We start from the raw sequence: 14813 nt of genomic DNA on the forward strand, positions 1-14813 counted from the left end.
ACAGAAAATAGATCTGGAAAGGCCTCAGCAGCAAGGAGCCTGACTCCTGCTTTAAGGCAGAACCACCTCTGTCTAAACCACCCCTGACCCACGACTGCCTGAACAGCCTGTTCTTAAAATTATCCCGTAGGGTTATGTCAGCCTCCACAAGCAAGTTGTTACAGCATCTACCTATCCTCACCTTTTGAAGATGTCTGACTGTATTCTATGGTCATGGAGAACAGTTTATTCCATTCCTTATTGCAGCAGTATTGTGATTTATCTGAATGTTGTTATCAGTATCTCCTGCCAGCTTTTAAGTAAGGATATCATACCAACAGTATTGTTTTTAATCAGCTAAACATATAATCATGCTGAAAAAAGACAGGAAGTTTGCATAGCAATACCTATCTTCCCTGAGACAAGGCAGACCAGTATTAAATGCATTTTTAGTCTTTAATTCTTTGCTGGTAGAGTCCGAATTAATTCTTTTTCTACATTTTTCTGATATTATCAGCATTATTTCTGGGTTGACTGATTTGTTAACTATTGGAGTAATTTCTGTCCTTCAGTTCTTTGGGATTCCCCCAGTTTTCCTAGTTTTGTTCAAAATTAACATTAAGAAGACCCTCTGTTACATCCATTAATACTCTCAGTCCAGGCTTGATGAATTGAAAATGTTAATTTTAGCAGATGATACATTACATACTGTTTTGTTATAGATGGATCAAAACTGCAGCCTCCTTCCTTGTATCCACAGCATTGCACTGATATTTAAGCACTGATGGCCACAGAAAACAGCAGAAGGCTGCTTACTGGCATCATTTTATGCTTTTTATTGCTTTTCGCTAATGTAAATGCATTCACCCTATTTTCTCCTCTTTTATTTCACCCTACTTGGCTTGTTCCTTGCCTTTGAGCCAGGCCTTGCACAAAGGCAATGGGCCAAAATTGGGTGCTGGATTGCAATGACAGTGATTTCCAGAGAAAGCCTGGGCTATAGTTGGCTGGCTGAACTGCCAAACCCACCAGCCACCTGCCCCAGGTATCCCCTGCCTCCCTTTGGGAGAGCGAGGGGGTGGTGGGACGGGCAGTTTGTGGATGGGAAGAGGGGTTGGTAATGGAAAAGTCAAGGCTGGTCCAGATGGCAAGGGGTGGGCATGTACAGGTGGGAGCCTGGGGAGCTGCAGAGGGGTATAAGGAGGGCAAGTGTTGATGGCTCTGGGATTAGCCTTCATTAGGAGAGGCTGGGGAGGACATAACAAAAGGATGGGCCATCAGACCCCCGGAGAAGGAGAAAAAAAGATAGTGAGTAAACCCTAATGGCTCACCCAGCCTGCCAAATGGGGAGAGACAAAAGCTCACACACACTGTCAGCTCCTAAAGGGCACAAAACTCTCATTTAAAAACAGCACCAACCTAAGAAATAGCTGGAGAGTGTGAGGAGGACCGGACCAGAGGCCATCACGAGAGGAGCTGGCATCCCAGCTGCACCAGGCAGCACCTACGAATTGCACCCCCACATTTTGAGATGGCACCTTCCCACTGGGGTAGGTGCACTGCTGGGTCCCCCAGCTGACCACTGTGGGCCTGTCCTCCCTGTCCATCCAAGGGAAGGGGGATAAATCTCAGGTTCTCACAGGACTCAGGTGCTGCCGTGAAGCATTGCCTAGGAGGGGCACGTGCATGTGCCGGAGAACCTGTTTAATCATGGACTTCTATCACCTCCACCAGCCTCAGACTCTGTTGATACAAAATCTGCGAGCGCCTCAGTTTTGTCTGGGTTTCGTCTCTGGCAGCAGTCCCAGAGCTCAACGCAGAGGAGCGCTCCTGTGGGTGGTGCCTCGGACACACATTAACGCACAGCTCGTGCCTGCCAGAGGGGCCGGCACGGGTTGCTGAATCCAGCTCAGAGACCCTGGCCCACTTGGGTAGAAGGCAAGTCTGTCACACTGCCATTGCTATTTGTCACTTCTACATGCTTTTACGTCACCCTCTGCTAAAAGCACTTGGAGGACTTCTCCTCCCCTGATACCCCTAGTTCCTAGAAGATGCAATTCCTAGTTTATCCCACTCTGGGATAAACAAAGAGTGGTCTGGGAAACAGATGGTCAGGCCACTGGGACACTGGGGGCACTGGGAAGTGCAGGCACTGCTGGCGGAGAGCGCTGCCATCAGGACAAGCACCAAGAGCAGGAGATGAAGAAGGAGGCTGGGCAGGAGGGCAAGGGGAGCAGGGAAGGGTGGTTCAAATGAGATGGTGGGACCGAGGGTAGAAGACTGTGGATTTTAAAGTGGGTGCATAAACTTGTGTACATCAAATAGGGAGGTGCAAATGAAGGTGAGGCCCAAAAAGAGGGACAGATAAGGAGAGGAGGGAGAGCTCACACACAGCATCATGGATGCTGCAGCTCTGTGCTGCATCTGGGCTGCAGGTGGACGTTGGGATGCGGACTGGCTGGTGGGTCAGCCGGATGCTCCATGCCACAGGGACGGGGATCCGCAGCACGTGCCTGTCACCTCCTTGCAGAAGTCCCCCTGCTGATGAAGGGCTGGGACCAGCGCTGGTCACAGCTTGTGGCCTGCAGATGTTTTCTGTCTCTTTGGGGATACTTGCTCACATCGAGGTGCTTCTCCTCCCCACCTGTGCCACTGTCATCTGTGCTGGACAGACTGTCACCATGGGGGACTATGACAAATTGCTGTGTATTCCTCGGGATGCCTCTACGAATGATATTAGAAAGGCATAATTCATTTCTTCCCAAAGCCTGCCTCCCTTCCCTCTAGGGCCAGACTCTGACCACGCAGCTGGGCCTGCCCAGGGGGCACCCTGTTCCCCTGGTGTCATGTCCTGGCTCTCACTTGGAGCTGGGCCTACTGCCTCTGCCCTTCACAGAGCACACAGGGGGTTCAGCCTCAGACAGTGTCACAAGGCCTCATGGCCAAAGGGACATAGAAGACAGAGCTGGGCAGTGCCCTGGGAGAACTGTGTCCAGCCACCCGCTCCTGCAAAAAGGCTGCGGGAAACTGGGCTGCTGCAGGGAAAGGAGAGGGGAGATGGCTTTGTGCAGGCTGGGTACGATTTGGGGGGCAGTGGGCATACAAATCCCTGAGCAGTTTGCTCCACAGCTCAAACTGCTGCTGTGAAGAACACATTCGTTTTATAATATGTAGCTGCCAGCTTTTAGGAAGCCTTCCTTCTGAGGAAATCAAAAGACAGTGTTGCATAGTGCTAAAAAAACACAAGAAACAACCTCTTTCAGAGTGTGGCTTGCATAATATTATAGCACAAGTTTATGATGCAATTCAGTTGACTTCCTGAAAGAAGGGGTAACCAGCAGAGAAAAACTGGTCCTTTGGGGTCTAGCTTCACTCACCCAAAGGGTCTCTTAGCTTTGAGTATTTCACTGGCACTTCCACAGCCTTTGAGAGCTAACAGCAGGGCCACAACACAAGGGGATCTCCAGAATTTGTAGAGAAATAAAGGTCTTCTTGAGTCATACTTGGAAACTTCAGGAGAACTGTAATTCCTCAGGTATAAGCAGGAATAAAAACTGCACAGACCACATTCCTGCTGCGAGACAGCGCTCTGGAGACAGCGCAGCTGAGCAAGGTTTCTCCAGCTAACAAACATTCTGCAGAAATCCTAGTTATCAGGTAGAGCAGCAGATCAATACCTCATATGCCCAAAGTCCACATTTCATTGTTTTTATGCTCTTTGTGACTGGTTTCCAATATTGTAATCAAAAGCTAACCTCATATTTTGAGAAAATAATCTTGATTTCTTCTTTAAATTGTGCCTAACAAAGTGCTTGGTCTCAAGCAGCAGCAGAGCTCTCAGCTCCCCAGGCAATGTGCTCTGCTGATGGGGGCTGAGAGGAGCACAGCACCATGTCTTCAGGGGAGGCTACAAGGAGGACACAGGCAGCAAAAGTATCAGCCCTGCAAGCGAAAATAGCAGAGAGGGGCAGGAATATTGACTGAAAGAGCTTGTGAGACTGGTACCTGAGGAGAGGTGGGGAAAGGGTGAGCTGCTCCTGGAGCTCACCAGGACATTTTGGTTGCTCGAAGCCACTGGGGCTGCACGAGACACCCCAAGGGACGGGGGAGACATCTGCCCATTGGAATCTGGGCATCAAATGCATGTAGCTCATGTCAGACCTCAGAGAAAAGGGCAGGGAAAAAAGAGCAGAAAGCTGTGGCTGAAGGTCTGCTCTCCGTGTGAGACAAGCTGGCTCTCCTTAGCCACTGCAAGCTGTCTGTGTTTGCTCATTTGACCAGAGGAGCAATTGTGGCAGCTCTGGGGCAAGGTCCAGTTGGCACAGCATTCCCTCTCCTACCAGTGGCCAGCTGGAAGTGCTGTGGGAAAAGGTGGAAAGACATGCAGAGCTGTCTCCCCTGCGTATATGCTCCCAGCCCACGGAGCCAACTGCACCCCTCCTGCACTCAATGACAAGGAGAGCTCACCTCGGGCACCCCACGGGGTGCAGCCTGGTTGCTGGCTCTAAATGCACCTGGGGTAAAGCACCAGGCAGGGGGAAAGCTAATGGAGCAAGGAGGCAGAGGCAGTGCAAGAGCAAATGTGGCTAAAGCAGCAGTAAGTAAAGGAAGTCTGGAAATGAGAGGAAGGCTTTAGCCATCAGCACAGTGAGGTGCAGGGGCAGCCTGCCTCTGAAGACATTAAAAAGGCCTGAGTCCTTCTCTCTGCATACCCTAGTCTCGGGGTGCGGGACGTATGTGCTGTGAAGCGAGCAGCAGTGGGGTTCCCAGGCCTGCAGGCCAGATTGCCTCTCCTTTCCCCGGCACTGAGATCTCTCTGTCTGGTGGTGATGGAGCGAGCTGACACCCAGAAGCTCTGGAGTCTTCTTTTCCCTGTGTCAGCAGCAAAAGCTGGGGAAAGGAAAGCGAAGTTTCCTTCCAGCTAGGTCCTGGTGACATCTCTTCTGGCTTCCCAGCCAGCAGGATGAGGCCCCTGTGAGCCAGCCTGTGGCTCCATCTAGTGCCCATGCGAGCCCAGCCCAGGCCAGCCCGGGCCAGCCATGCACCCAGCAGGGGACCCTTATTGTGGGCAGATGGGCCAAATCAGAGCCCCTGGCACTCAGTGCAGGCACCCTGGTCGGGGAGACCTGTCCCAGAGAGCCTGGTCCACACTCTTGGATGAGGTTTCCTGCTCCTTGCTGCCTCCTGCTCCTTGCTGCCTCCTTGCTGCACAGATAACACGGACCCGTATGATGGCTACAGCAAGGACAGGTTCCAGCTCTCGCTCCCTGCAAGGGTCCCATTGTGAGAGGCTGTGATGAGTGTGTCCGTTCTCTCCTGCCAGGACTGGCAGTCGCTGATGGCCCAGACTCCATGTATGCTTTCTGTGGAGCTGATGAGGTCTTCAGGAGACACAATCATTCTGGTGACTTGTTTGGTAAGGCCTGGGCTCGCTCCCCACAGGACAGCTTAACGGCTGCCTGGCAGAGCTGTTGCTTCCAGCTGCACGCTCGGGTGCCCTTGGAGCTTGTGCCGACCCAGGGCATGGCGTGGGAGCTGCTACCTCGCACTGCAGCCCTCCCAGCCTGTGACCGTGGCAGGTCTGCGTGCTGGGGTCAGGGCTCTCCCCGAGGGACAGCGGGCCGAGAGGAGCGGAGGAGACAGGGAACTTGGCCCAAGGGCGCCTGGCACAATAGTAGTAGCACCTTCTCCCTGACGCCATCAGCCTGGCCACCGCCTGGCCAGCCTTCAGCCGGGCTGACAGGAGCTGGGGGTGGATACAGGGCGGTGATGCCCTGCCAGCTGGGTAAGTGGGGGGCCCAGCCACCACCCGTGTTCCCACAGCACCCCACTTGCTGCCATCCTTGGGTCCCCTCTCAAGGACCACCCCTAGTGCCTCCATGGTGAGGCACAGCGGGCCTCGGGGGGCCAAGAGCCTGCAGGGAGGGGACAGCACGCAGGAGGGGGAGGAGAGAGGGGACCGGCCGCCCCAGGAGGTGAACGGTCCACAGGGGACGGGGGCCCGGCAGTGGCCCAGCAGAGAGCCGCCATCCGGGGGCGGCACGGCCAGCGTCACCCAACGGCCCCGCGGCCGGGAACCGGCAGCGAGCTCTCCCCGCCGGGGCGCGTCAGTGTGCCGCCGGGAAGGGGCCGGCAGCACAAGCTGGGAGCGAGGCCAGGGGAGGCGATGCTCGGCGCGGCCGCGGCGAGCGCTGAGTCACCCAGCCGCCCGCTCCTGCTCCCCGCGTTCGGCGCCCGCCGCCGCCGCCTTCGGCGCTCGCACCCGCCGCCCTGTGACGTCACCGGAGCGCACGGCCGAGCCGTGACGTCACAGAGGCCGCGGCACGGCGGTTGGCTGCCGCCGGTGCTCGTCGGCGGCGCAGCCCGCCTCCAGGCCCCGCGGCGGCGCGGGGGGGCCGGCGGCGGCCGGGCGGCGCGATGCGGGCGGCAGGGCTGCGCTGCGGCACCGAGGTGGGCCCGGGCCGGGGGCGGCGCGGCGGCGCGCGGTGGCGCGGGCGGGCGGCGCCGGGCGGCGCCGGGCCGGGCCCTTCTCGGCCGCCGGCGCTGCGTCCCGGCGGCGGCCGAGATCCGCTGGCCGCAGCCCAGAGCCGCTCGCCGGTGCCGGGGGGAGGCGGCGGCGGGAGAAGCGGAAACTTCCAGCAGGCGCGCGGCGCCGGCCGGCCCGCAGCCGTGAACCGTGCGGCGGCCCCGCGCTCCCGATGCGGCGGCAGCTTCGGAGCGGGGCCTGCGCTCCGGCCGCGGCAGCCGCTGCGCCCGAGCGCCGTGGCAGGAGGGCGCCCAAGGGGGCTCGGGACACCGAGGCCGAGCGCGGGGCCCTGGCGGCGCCGCCCCCCCGCCGCAGGGCGCCTCACGGGCGCTGTTCCTGCCCCGCTGAACTGCTAATCCGCTAAGGCCTATTAGCCGCTAAGCGCCTTAGCGCTGGGGCCGCCGCAGGCAGGGCCGGACGGCCGCCCTCGGCCCGGCATCCTCCCCTGGGCCGGGGCTGGCGGGGGCTGCGCCTCCCGGGAGGCCGGCGGTGTGCCGGGATGGGGGGGCGCGGGGTGCCGGAGCAGAGCCCGTCTTGGAAGATGGGAGCGGTTGGGTACAGCCCTACGCTCCCCGTGCCCGCCGGTGCAGGGGTGCCGGCACCCCAGATACCGGTGATGCACAGCGAGCGTCGCCCCGGAGCTGGTTCCCTTCTCCCGTTGCTTCCCTGGCTCGGGACAGAGGCACCCGGCGAAGCGGGGGCTCTGCCGTGGGCCCCTCACTGCAGGGGCGGGAGGGGAGCTGGGGAAGGGGGAGCGCGGCTGGGGCAGAAGTGAAAGGAGCTCGTGGGGAGCGAGCAGGGCGAGAGGAGGGCCCCGGGCCCAGCAGCGCTTAGCTGGGTGGGGAGGAGACCGGGAGGTCGTACAGGCAGAGTGCAGCGTCCGTGCACCCCCTTCTTCCCTTGCTCAGGTACAGCCCGAGCCTGGGGGGCAGGACTGCAGACTGGGCCACCCACCGCCTCCAAGCGAAACCCCTGCAGGGAGAGGCAGAGCCTCTTTAGGAAAGTCCAGCTGGCTCTGTCCTGGCCATTGCATGGGCACGAGGAGAGCTTGTCCTTTGCAGATGTCCCTGCTGGCACCCCATGGGGGTGGCTGCCTGCCCCCGGGATGCCGAGGAGGCAGGGCTGGCCCGGGGGGGGGGGGGGGGGGCGAGCGGGGTGACACAGTTGGCCGGGATAGTGGTGTGGCAGCAGAAAAGCTGTGCGTGCTTGGAAGTGGCTGAGCTGGGTAGTGGGAAGGTCTGAGTCCTGCTGTGCCTGGAGATGGGTGTCAAAGGGAACTGCCTGTCTTGGGGACCTGTGGGGTGGCTGGTGCTCCTCGGGAGGGGAGGACAGCCCATCCGTGGTCCTGGGCAGGCCTTTGCTCTTGCCCCTTGTGCTGCTTGGCTAGGTCTGAGGAGCCCCTGACGTTGCCTTCTCTTCCCAGTGACCCCGAGGGACGGACGCGCGTCATGGTGGACTACTACGAAGCGCTGGGTGTGAGCCGGAACGCCACCGCCGATGACATCAAGAAGGCGTAAGTCTGCACATCGTGGCTCGGCCCCTCTGGAGCCTGCCGGCTGCTCCCGTCGGGAAAGAGCAGCCTGAACCCCAGTGGTGCCAGCAACCGGGAGACTCGGGCTGCCTTCTGGGCTCTGCCACGGGGCTCCGAGGATGACAATCTGCCCTTTGTTTCTGTCTGTTTTCGCAGTCTCGTGCTGCGTGTTTACAGAGGTCAGCGTGGGTCTGGGCCTCTCTGCACTGCTGCTGTTCCACAAAGGCCTTTCTTGAGTGCTTGGTCCTTTTATCCCCGGTCTGCGCTCAGCCTGGGGCTCAGCGTGGGCACTGGGGGATTGAGCAGAGACCCAGCAGCGGCTTGGGCATAGGTCGGGAGGGAGCGCTGACTCTCCTGGTCCTGCTGGCGTTGGAAAGAGTCCCCTCTCCCTCCTCGGGATGTGGGGATGGCAGAGGAAGGCTGCGTATGGGGGGGGCTCTGCTGGCCGGAGGGAGCGGCTTGAGCACGTGGGATGAGGAGCAGCATGTCCCCTCGCCATGATGTGGTCCCCAGGGCAGGTGTGGGCAGGGGTCCTGCACCATGCCTCAGATGGCCCCAGCCACCTCCTGGGCTGGCGTCCTGCAGGGTGGATGAAGACTTGGTGCTACTGAAGGGGTGAGGGATTCTGGCTGCAGAGGGGATGGGCACAACGTGGAATGGGGGCTGTCCGTGCCTGTGCAGCTCAGGTCTTCATCAAGCCCTGGTGACACGAGCTTGACAGTGGCTGCAGGAGGGACCCCAGCAGAAGCAGGTCAGTCAGACCCTGTTCTGGTTCTGGAGCTCCCCAGTGCAGGGAGCTGCCTTGACCCCAGTACACAGCTGGGTTCGCTCTCCGCCAGTGGTGGCAGGGCAGGCGGGGGCTGGCCACAGGAAGAGGACTGTGTGATGAGCATCGGGGTTTTGTGCAGTGTCTGAGCAAACAGGCTTCATCCAGGGAGGATAGGTGCCAAGTGGAGGCTTGTGCCTAGGGGAAATGGGGGATATAGCAAGGGGCAGAGGGGTCCCTGCTGGAGAGGGGATGCCTAATAAACTCGGTGCATGAGAGAAGCTGGGCAGCCTCAGTTATTCCCAGCCAGCTGTGAAGGGGAGGAAAGGGCTGTCTTGTGCTCGCCTGCCCCCAGGAGACCTGTTTGTACTGTGAGGGCCAGAGAGGGGGAACAGGAGACCCCCTGGTCCACGCACACACACATGCAGCAGAGCCAGGAAGGCTCCGGAGCAAACCTGAGTACTGTCAGAGACCTGCTTCTGCATGGGAGCTGAGACGGGCACAGCCTGCAACATGGGATCATGCCACAAATATTTGCTCTGGAGGCAGAACCAGTTTAGGAAGTTCCTGCCTTGCCAACAGCTGTGCTGTGACCCAGATCCCTGACCTGGCTAAAACAGACTGAGAGACAAAAGTCAGCTTGAAACTGTGTGCGACAGCACCCTGGGGAGCCGGAGACCTCACAGAGCCCAGGCCTGACCTGGCCAAGTGACATGGGCCTTGTCGAGCCACAGGCGAGATACCTACTGGGTGCATGGGACCCCGCACAAGTGGAGCCTGGCACGGCTCTGGGGACTCCTGTTAGCCATGCCCAGCCTGCTGGGCCGTTCGACCCGGCTGAGCGGGGAAGAAATGAGCTGAGCGGGTGGGGACGAGCTGGGCAGCTGTCAGACAGCAGGCGCTGAGCCGTGGCGCTGAGCCATGGTGCAGCACGCGTTGATCTGATGCTCCTGCCCAGGCAGTGGAAGGAAGCGGGATGATGGGGTGATACGAGCAGACCGGGGTGGGGGGGTTGGCCGGAGGCCTGGCCCAGCTCGGTGATCTGGAAGCAAGCGTGAAGGGTTTACAGAGCAAACTCGTGGCTGCCACGAGGCTCAGTGAGCGACGAGCGGGGCGGGCAGGCACGTGGGGCATCTGCGCTGCCTGGCGAGCTGGGCTCGCTCCAGCGAAGCCCATTGCAGTGCAGTCAGTCACGAGGAAGTGTAACTACGAGAGTAGGAAACGCAGGCAGTGCTGCGTGCAGGAACCTCCACGGGTGAGAGGAGGCCCTGCAGGAAGGTTTGAGGTCGGTGTGAGCGAGACCCTGTGTGGCTCTGTAGGGAGGTCAGGAGCAGTGAGTCTGTCTCTGTATATGCGCTATTGCTGGGATGATGCCTGAGATGCTTTGGCCAGCTCTGGGGCCGTGGTTTTAAGAGAGACATGGTAAATCAGAGAGGAACAGCAGAAATGAACTGCTGGCTGGGGAGATGCTAGAGAAGTTGGAAATGGAGGCCCCTCCGTCCACTTGCCAGCTGAGGCTGCTGCGTTGGGTGCGAGGTGCTGCTGTGCCTGCACAGGTCAGTGCCACGGCTTGGGGGTCAGGGTAAACCTCTGTGGGGGGTGAAACGGGCTCAGAGGTGCCTGTAGGAGCTGGAGGTGAGCCGCTGGCAGGAGCTGTGTGCTCAGTGGGGAGCACTGGCTGCCCTGGGAGGTCTTCACCTCCTGAGGGCTGCTGTGTGCCCACTGCTGACTGTCCGTCTGTCCGGGCTGCACAGGTACCGGAAGGCAGCGCTGAAATGGCACCCAGATAAAAACCCCGACAACAAGGAATACGCTGAGCAGAAGTTCAAGGAGATTGCCGAGGCCTATGAAGTGCTGTCGGACAGTAAGCAGCCGCGGTGCTGTCCTGTCTCGCGTGTCCCCGTCCCCTCCTGAACCTGACACACCGGGGTGTCCTGCTGCTGTGCTCATCTGGGTGGTGTCCCTGGACTGTGCAAAAGCCCCTGTCCCTGGGAGGTAGTGGATGTCTCCAGCTCTTTTGCTGAGCATGTGGGGCTTGGTTACGTCCCCACGGGTCCTCCAAGAAGGCTCTTGTGAGTGAGAGAGACTGCGATGCTGCACGGCCTCCCAAGGCAATGCCTTCCCGCTGGGGCGAGCTCAGCCTTGCCTGATGCCCTGTCTGCGGGAGCTGGGGCTTCAGGAATGGCACAGGAGCAGTGAGTGCTTGTGCCACCTTCCTCTTCTCATGCCCCACTGTTCTCCGCCTCCCCTTGCTGGGGGAGATGTCGCTATGTCCTGCCTGTGCCTCCAGTTTTGGCACCACGCATGGTGCCTGGCTTTCCTACAGCCTCCGTGTCTTCTTCTTGCAGAGCAAAAGCGTGATGTCTACGACCGTTATGGCAAAGATGGCCTCATGGGTGCAGGTGAGTGGGCTAAATGGGGAGCCACGGGGGAATTACTGTGCCTCCAGATATAGCGCTGGGTGAAGAAGACCCTGGTGTGGGTCTGTGTCCCCTGGGCGCGCGGAGCTCCCTGCCTTGCCCAGCAGCTCCTTCAGGGGTTCCTGCTGCTTAACTCTGTGTGTCTTCCCTCCACCAGGGCCAGGGGGCTCCAGGGCTGGTGCCGGGTCCCCCGAGTTCACCTTCACCTTCCGCAGCGCTCATGACGTCTTCCGGGAGTTCTTCGGCGGGCGAGACCCCTTTGCTGACTTCTTTGGTGCGTGCGGAGTGGGAGGGGGCTGGTCCTGGGGCACTTCTCCGGTCCTGGGGCAGCCCCAGAGCTCGGGGATGGGGCGCACTGTTAGCGTGATTTGGGAGCCAGCCCTGCCGCGAGCTCCCTCCGGCAGTGCCCTGCCCCACGCTCACCAGCCAGTGAGCGCAAGCTGGGACCGTGGGCTGCGATGCCTCTCGGGGGGCATCAGGACGGTGCTGACACTGTCCTCTCTGCCTTCCAGATGAGATGTTGCCCTTTTCCGACATGCGAGGAGCTGGTCCCCGGCACCATGGACCAGGCCACTTCTTTTCTCCCTTTCCAGGATCCTCAGGTAGGAAATGCTGCCAGCCCCTGCCCGGTGCGGGAGTCCCAGACAGCTGCACCCCCCCTACCCAGAGCTGCGGGGCAGTCCCAGCCTTGCATGTGCTCAGCTGGACTGGCCTCGCTCAGGTCCCGTGTGCTGTGCAGACCTGGGCTGTATCTGTGCGTGGTGTGTCCCCTGCCCTCCTCTCGCCCCTTGTGCCCTGCTCGCCCCTGGGCCTGGAGGGCTGCAGGATCTGGGCACTGACCTTGTTGCCCCGTCCTCCAGATTTCTTCGCCTCGTCCTTTGGCTCCGGAGCTGACGCAGGCCTGGGCTTCCGCTCCGTCTCCACCTCCACCACCTTCGTTAACGGCAAGCGCATCACCACCAAGAGGTGAGGGCTGCGGCTGAAACGGGGCGGGCCTCAGCATCGGCTGCGTCTCCCTGCACGGATTTCACTTGCTGTAGCTGGTCTTCGTCAGCAGATGGGGTTACGCGGCCCGCTGGGCTGCAGCTCGTCGCGTGATGCTCTGGCTGTTGACTGTCTGTCTGTCTGGCTGCAGGATTATTGAGAATGGGCAGGAGCGGGTGGAAGTGGAGGAGGACGGGGAGCTGAAGTCGATCCACATCAATGGTGAGAAGCAGCACCGCAGACCCTAGAGCACCGTGTTTGGGACTGGCCGTGCCACCCCCCAGCTCCCGTTTCCTATGGGGAGCCCCAGCTGCCTTGGGGCACCGGCGAGGCGCTGCGTCCCAGCTGGGTTTTGGGCTGAGCCCTGATCGGCCCTGGTTTGGGGCTCTGCCTGCGGGGGCTGGCAGGAGGTGGCACTAGGGCCCTGTGCAGACACTGGAAGGGATGTGATCTCTGTCCCAGCCTCAAGCGCTCGAGCCTGGTGGCCTCAAAAAAGTGAGGAGCTCGGTGTAGTCCCAAGCCTGTGGCGTTTCCCAGGAGGGGGGCTGAGATGAGGCGGGGGGCATGGGAGCTGCCGCCAGCACCTAGGATGGACGGCCAGCATCTCTGCTGCAGCCCCATGCTCCCGCCCGCGGCTAACGTCCCCTTTCCCGGCAGGCGTCCCCGATGACATGGCGCTGGGGCTGGAGCTGAGCCGCCGGGAGCAGCAAGGCCTCCAGAGCCGGCGGCCCCCCTCATCCCCGGCACCCGCCCCACGCCAGCCCCAGAGCTCCTCGCCTGTCTGCCTCTACACGGACAGCGAGGACGAGGACGAGGACTTGCAGCTGGCCATGGCCTACAGCCTCTCCGAGATGGAGGCAGCGGGGCACCACCGAGCAGGTGCGCAGCGCCCCGGCGTCCCGCAGCGGGGTGCCCCGCTGGCACCGGCGAGCGGCCCCAGCACCCCCAGCACCGGCAGAGCCCACGGTCCCCGGGGTGGGCAGGAGCCGGAGCCACCCGGGGCCGGCAGCCCCCTCGCGCCGGGGCACGAACCTGCTCCCAAACCCAAGCAGTGGCACTGCCCCTTGCTCTGAGCATGGTGCAGGGGGCCGGGGCTGTGCCCCCCTGGAGCGGGGCGCTGGGGGCAGCCGCTCGACCTCTGTGGGGCGTGGGGAGGAAAGGGTGGCCCCGTCGCCCCATCGCTGCCCGGGGCTCGGCTGCACCCTCAGCTCCTGCTGCCTCTTTGCTCCTCGGTGAGGGGTCGTGGCCGTGTCCCCCCGGTTCTGCCTGTCCTTGCCTGCACTGGGGGGTCCCCACAGCCCTTAGCTGGTTTTGCCCCGTGCTGGGGGTGGGCAGAGCCTGGCGCTGCCCCCAGGGGGAGCTGGGGGGCACCCCCTGCCCCGCGCAGCCCTCTGACGGCACGGGGGCCCCTGCGCGACTGTCTCTTGCTGCTGGCTCTGCGCAGAGGGGGCTGGGGTCGGGCCCCCCTGGCCCTGCAGGGCAGGGTGCACACGTGGACGCTGCTTGGTGCCTTGTGTCCGTCTCTCTCCCGTCTACCCCCTCCTCCTCCTCCATCACTCCTGCTGCAGACCCCGCCTGCCTCCCCCACTGCCTCCCCTCCAGGTAACCCCCATCCCTGCGCCCCACGGGGCACTGTCACCCTGGGGGGCACCGTCCCTCCCCGCCCAATGGCTTCTTGCGGCAGTGACCCCCTGCGCCGCTTGCAGGCCCTTCCCGCCTCCTGCTTTGGCCGCGGTTTCCTTGGACCCCTGGCTGTTTCCTCTGTGGCTGGTGCCCGCGTGCGGCCAGCCATGGGGCAGGCACAGGCTTTGCCCCTGGCTCCTGCGCGAGGTGAGGACATGGCCCCGCTTGCAGGTAGAGGCCGGCTGCTGCGCCATGCCTTGGCTCTCCTCCTCCTCCTCCTCCTCACCACGGCCCTTCCTCCACGCCCCCGCCGCTGCCCGGCGCTCGGGCTCACGGATGTGTTGTGCCCCCCCACCCCGCTTGTCTCCCCAGGTGTGTTCTGAGGCCGCTGCGCCCGGGGGACCCGCGCACGCCCGCTCGCCCACGGAGGCGCCCCGAGCCACGACGCCGCTTTGGCCCCGCACGGCCCCCCCCCCGTCCCCAGCTCCCTCGGCCGCCGCGGGGTGGGGGGGGACGGGCCGCAAGGCCACGCGATGCCCGCCGAGCAAGCATGCCCCGGGGTGCTGGAGGGGGCGGAGGGGGCTGGGGGCTCGGGGGGGCTGGGGGGTGGGAGAGGGGGTTGCCGTAGCTTAGTTCCAGTAGCTGCTGTTGGGGGCCCCCCCCCGGGAGGGGTGGGGGTGATGGGAGGGCTGGGTGGGTGCGGGGGGGGGGGCTGGTGAGGGGCAGCAATGCTTGGCCCCCGGGAGCAGCCTTGGGCCCGGAGGTGCCTCCCCCTGCCGCCCCCCCAGCCCCCCTCAGCCGTCAATAAACCCATTTGCAGTAGCTGCCGTACGTGGGATGTCTCTGCACCCGGGGGCTCATGGGGGGAGCGGGGCTGGGGAGGTGTGGGGGGGTGGTCACTGCTGTGCTGAGCCCAGCAGCAGGGCCCAGCTGCAGGCTTGGGGACACCATGGGGTCCCACTGGCCCCCCCCCATTGTCTCCCC

The 14813-nt window shown here is 62.0% G+C and overlaps 1 protein-coding gene across 2 annotated transcripts; it reads left to right on the forward strand.

Moving 5' to 3' along the window:
* The first annotated feature begins 6130 nt into the window (after nt 1–6130).
* DNAJB2 (DnaJ heat shock protein family (Hsp40) member B2) lies at nt 6131–14651 on the forward strand. 2 transcript variants are annotated; one of them, XM_064514817.1, is made up of 10 exons: nt 6131–6429; nt 7929–8018; nt 10557–10666; nt 11151–11204; nt 11380–11496; nt 11735–11824; nt 12083–12188; nt 12358–12428; nt 12864–13085; nt 14202–14651. In XM_064514817.1, exons 1-10 carry the CDS (start codon nt 6146–6148, stop codon nt 14210–14212), a joined length of 1155 nt encoding a protein of 384 aa, XP_064370887.1. In that variant the 5' UTR covers nt 6131–6145; the 3' UTR covers nt 14213–14651. The 2 variants fall into 2 exon arrangements, with proteins under 2 accessions (XP_064370887.1, XP_064370886.1); XM_064514816.1 differs by lacking the exon at nt 14202–14651 and having other exon boundaries at nt 12864–14194.
* The last annotated feature ends 162 nt before the right edge of the window (nt 14652–14813 follow it).

The sequence above is a fragment of the Dromaius novaehollandiae genome, chromosome 7, assembly GCF_036370855.1.
Source record: "Dromaius novaehollandiae isolate bDroNov1 chromosome 7, bDroNov1.hap1, whole genome shotgun sequence".
In the NCBI taxonomy this organism is placed as follows: Eukaryota; Metazoa; Chordata; class Aves; order Casuariiformes; family Dromaiidae; genus Dromaius; species Dromaius novaehollandiae.

Bases quoted from the DNA above. Each gene is read 5' to 3' on its own strand.
- DNAJB2 (XM_064514816.1), top strand. From the start codon at position 6,146: ATGCTCGGCGCGGCCGCGGCGAGCGCTGAGTCACCCAGCCGCCCGCTC. The intron at 12,189-12,357 runs GTGAGGGCTGCG...GTCTGGCTGCAG, and splicing joins AAGCGCATCACCACCAAGAG to GATTATTGAGAATGGGCAGG. The intron at 12,429-12,863 runs GTGAGAAGCAGC...CTTTCCCGGCAG, and splicing joins GAAGTCGATCCACATCAATG to GCGTCCCCGATGACATGGCG.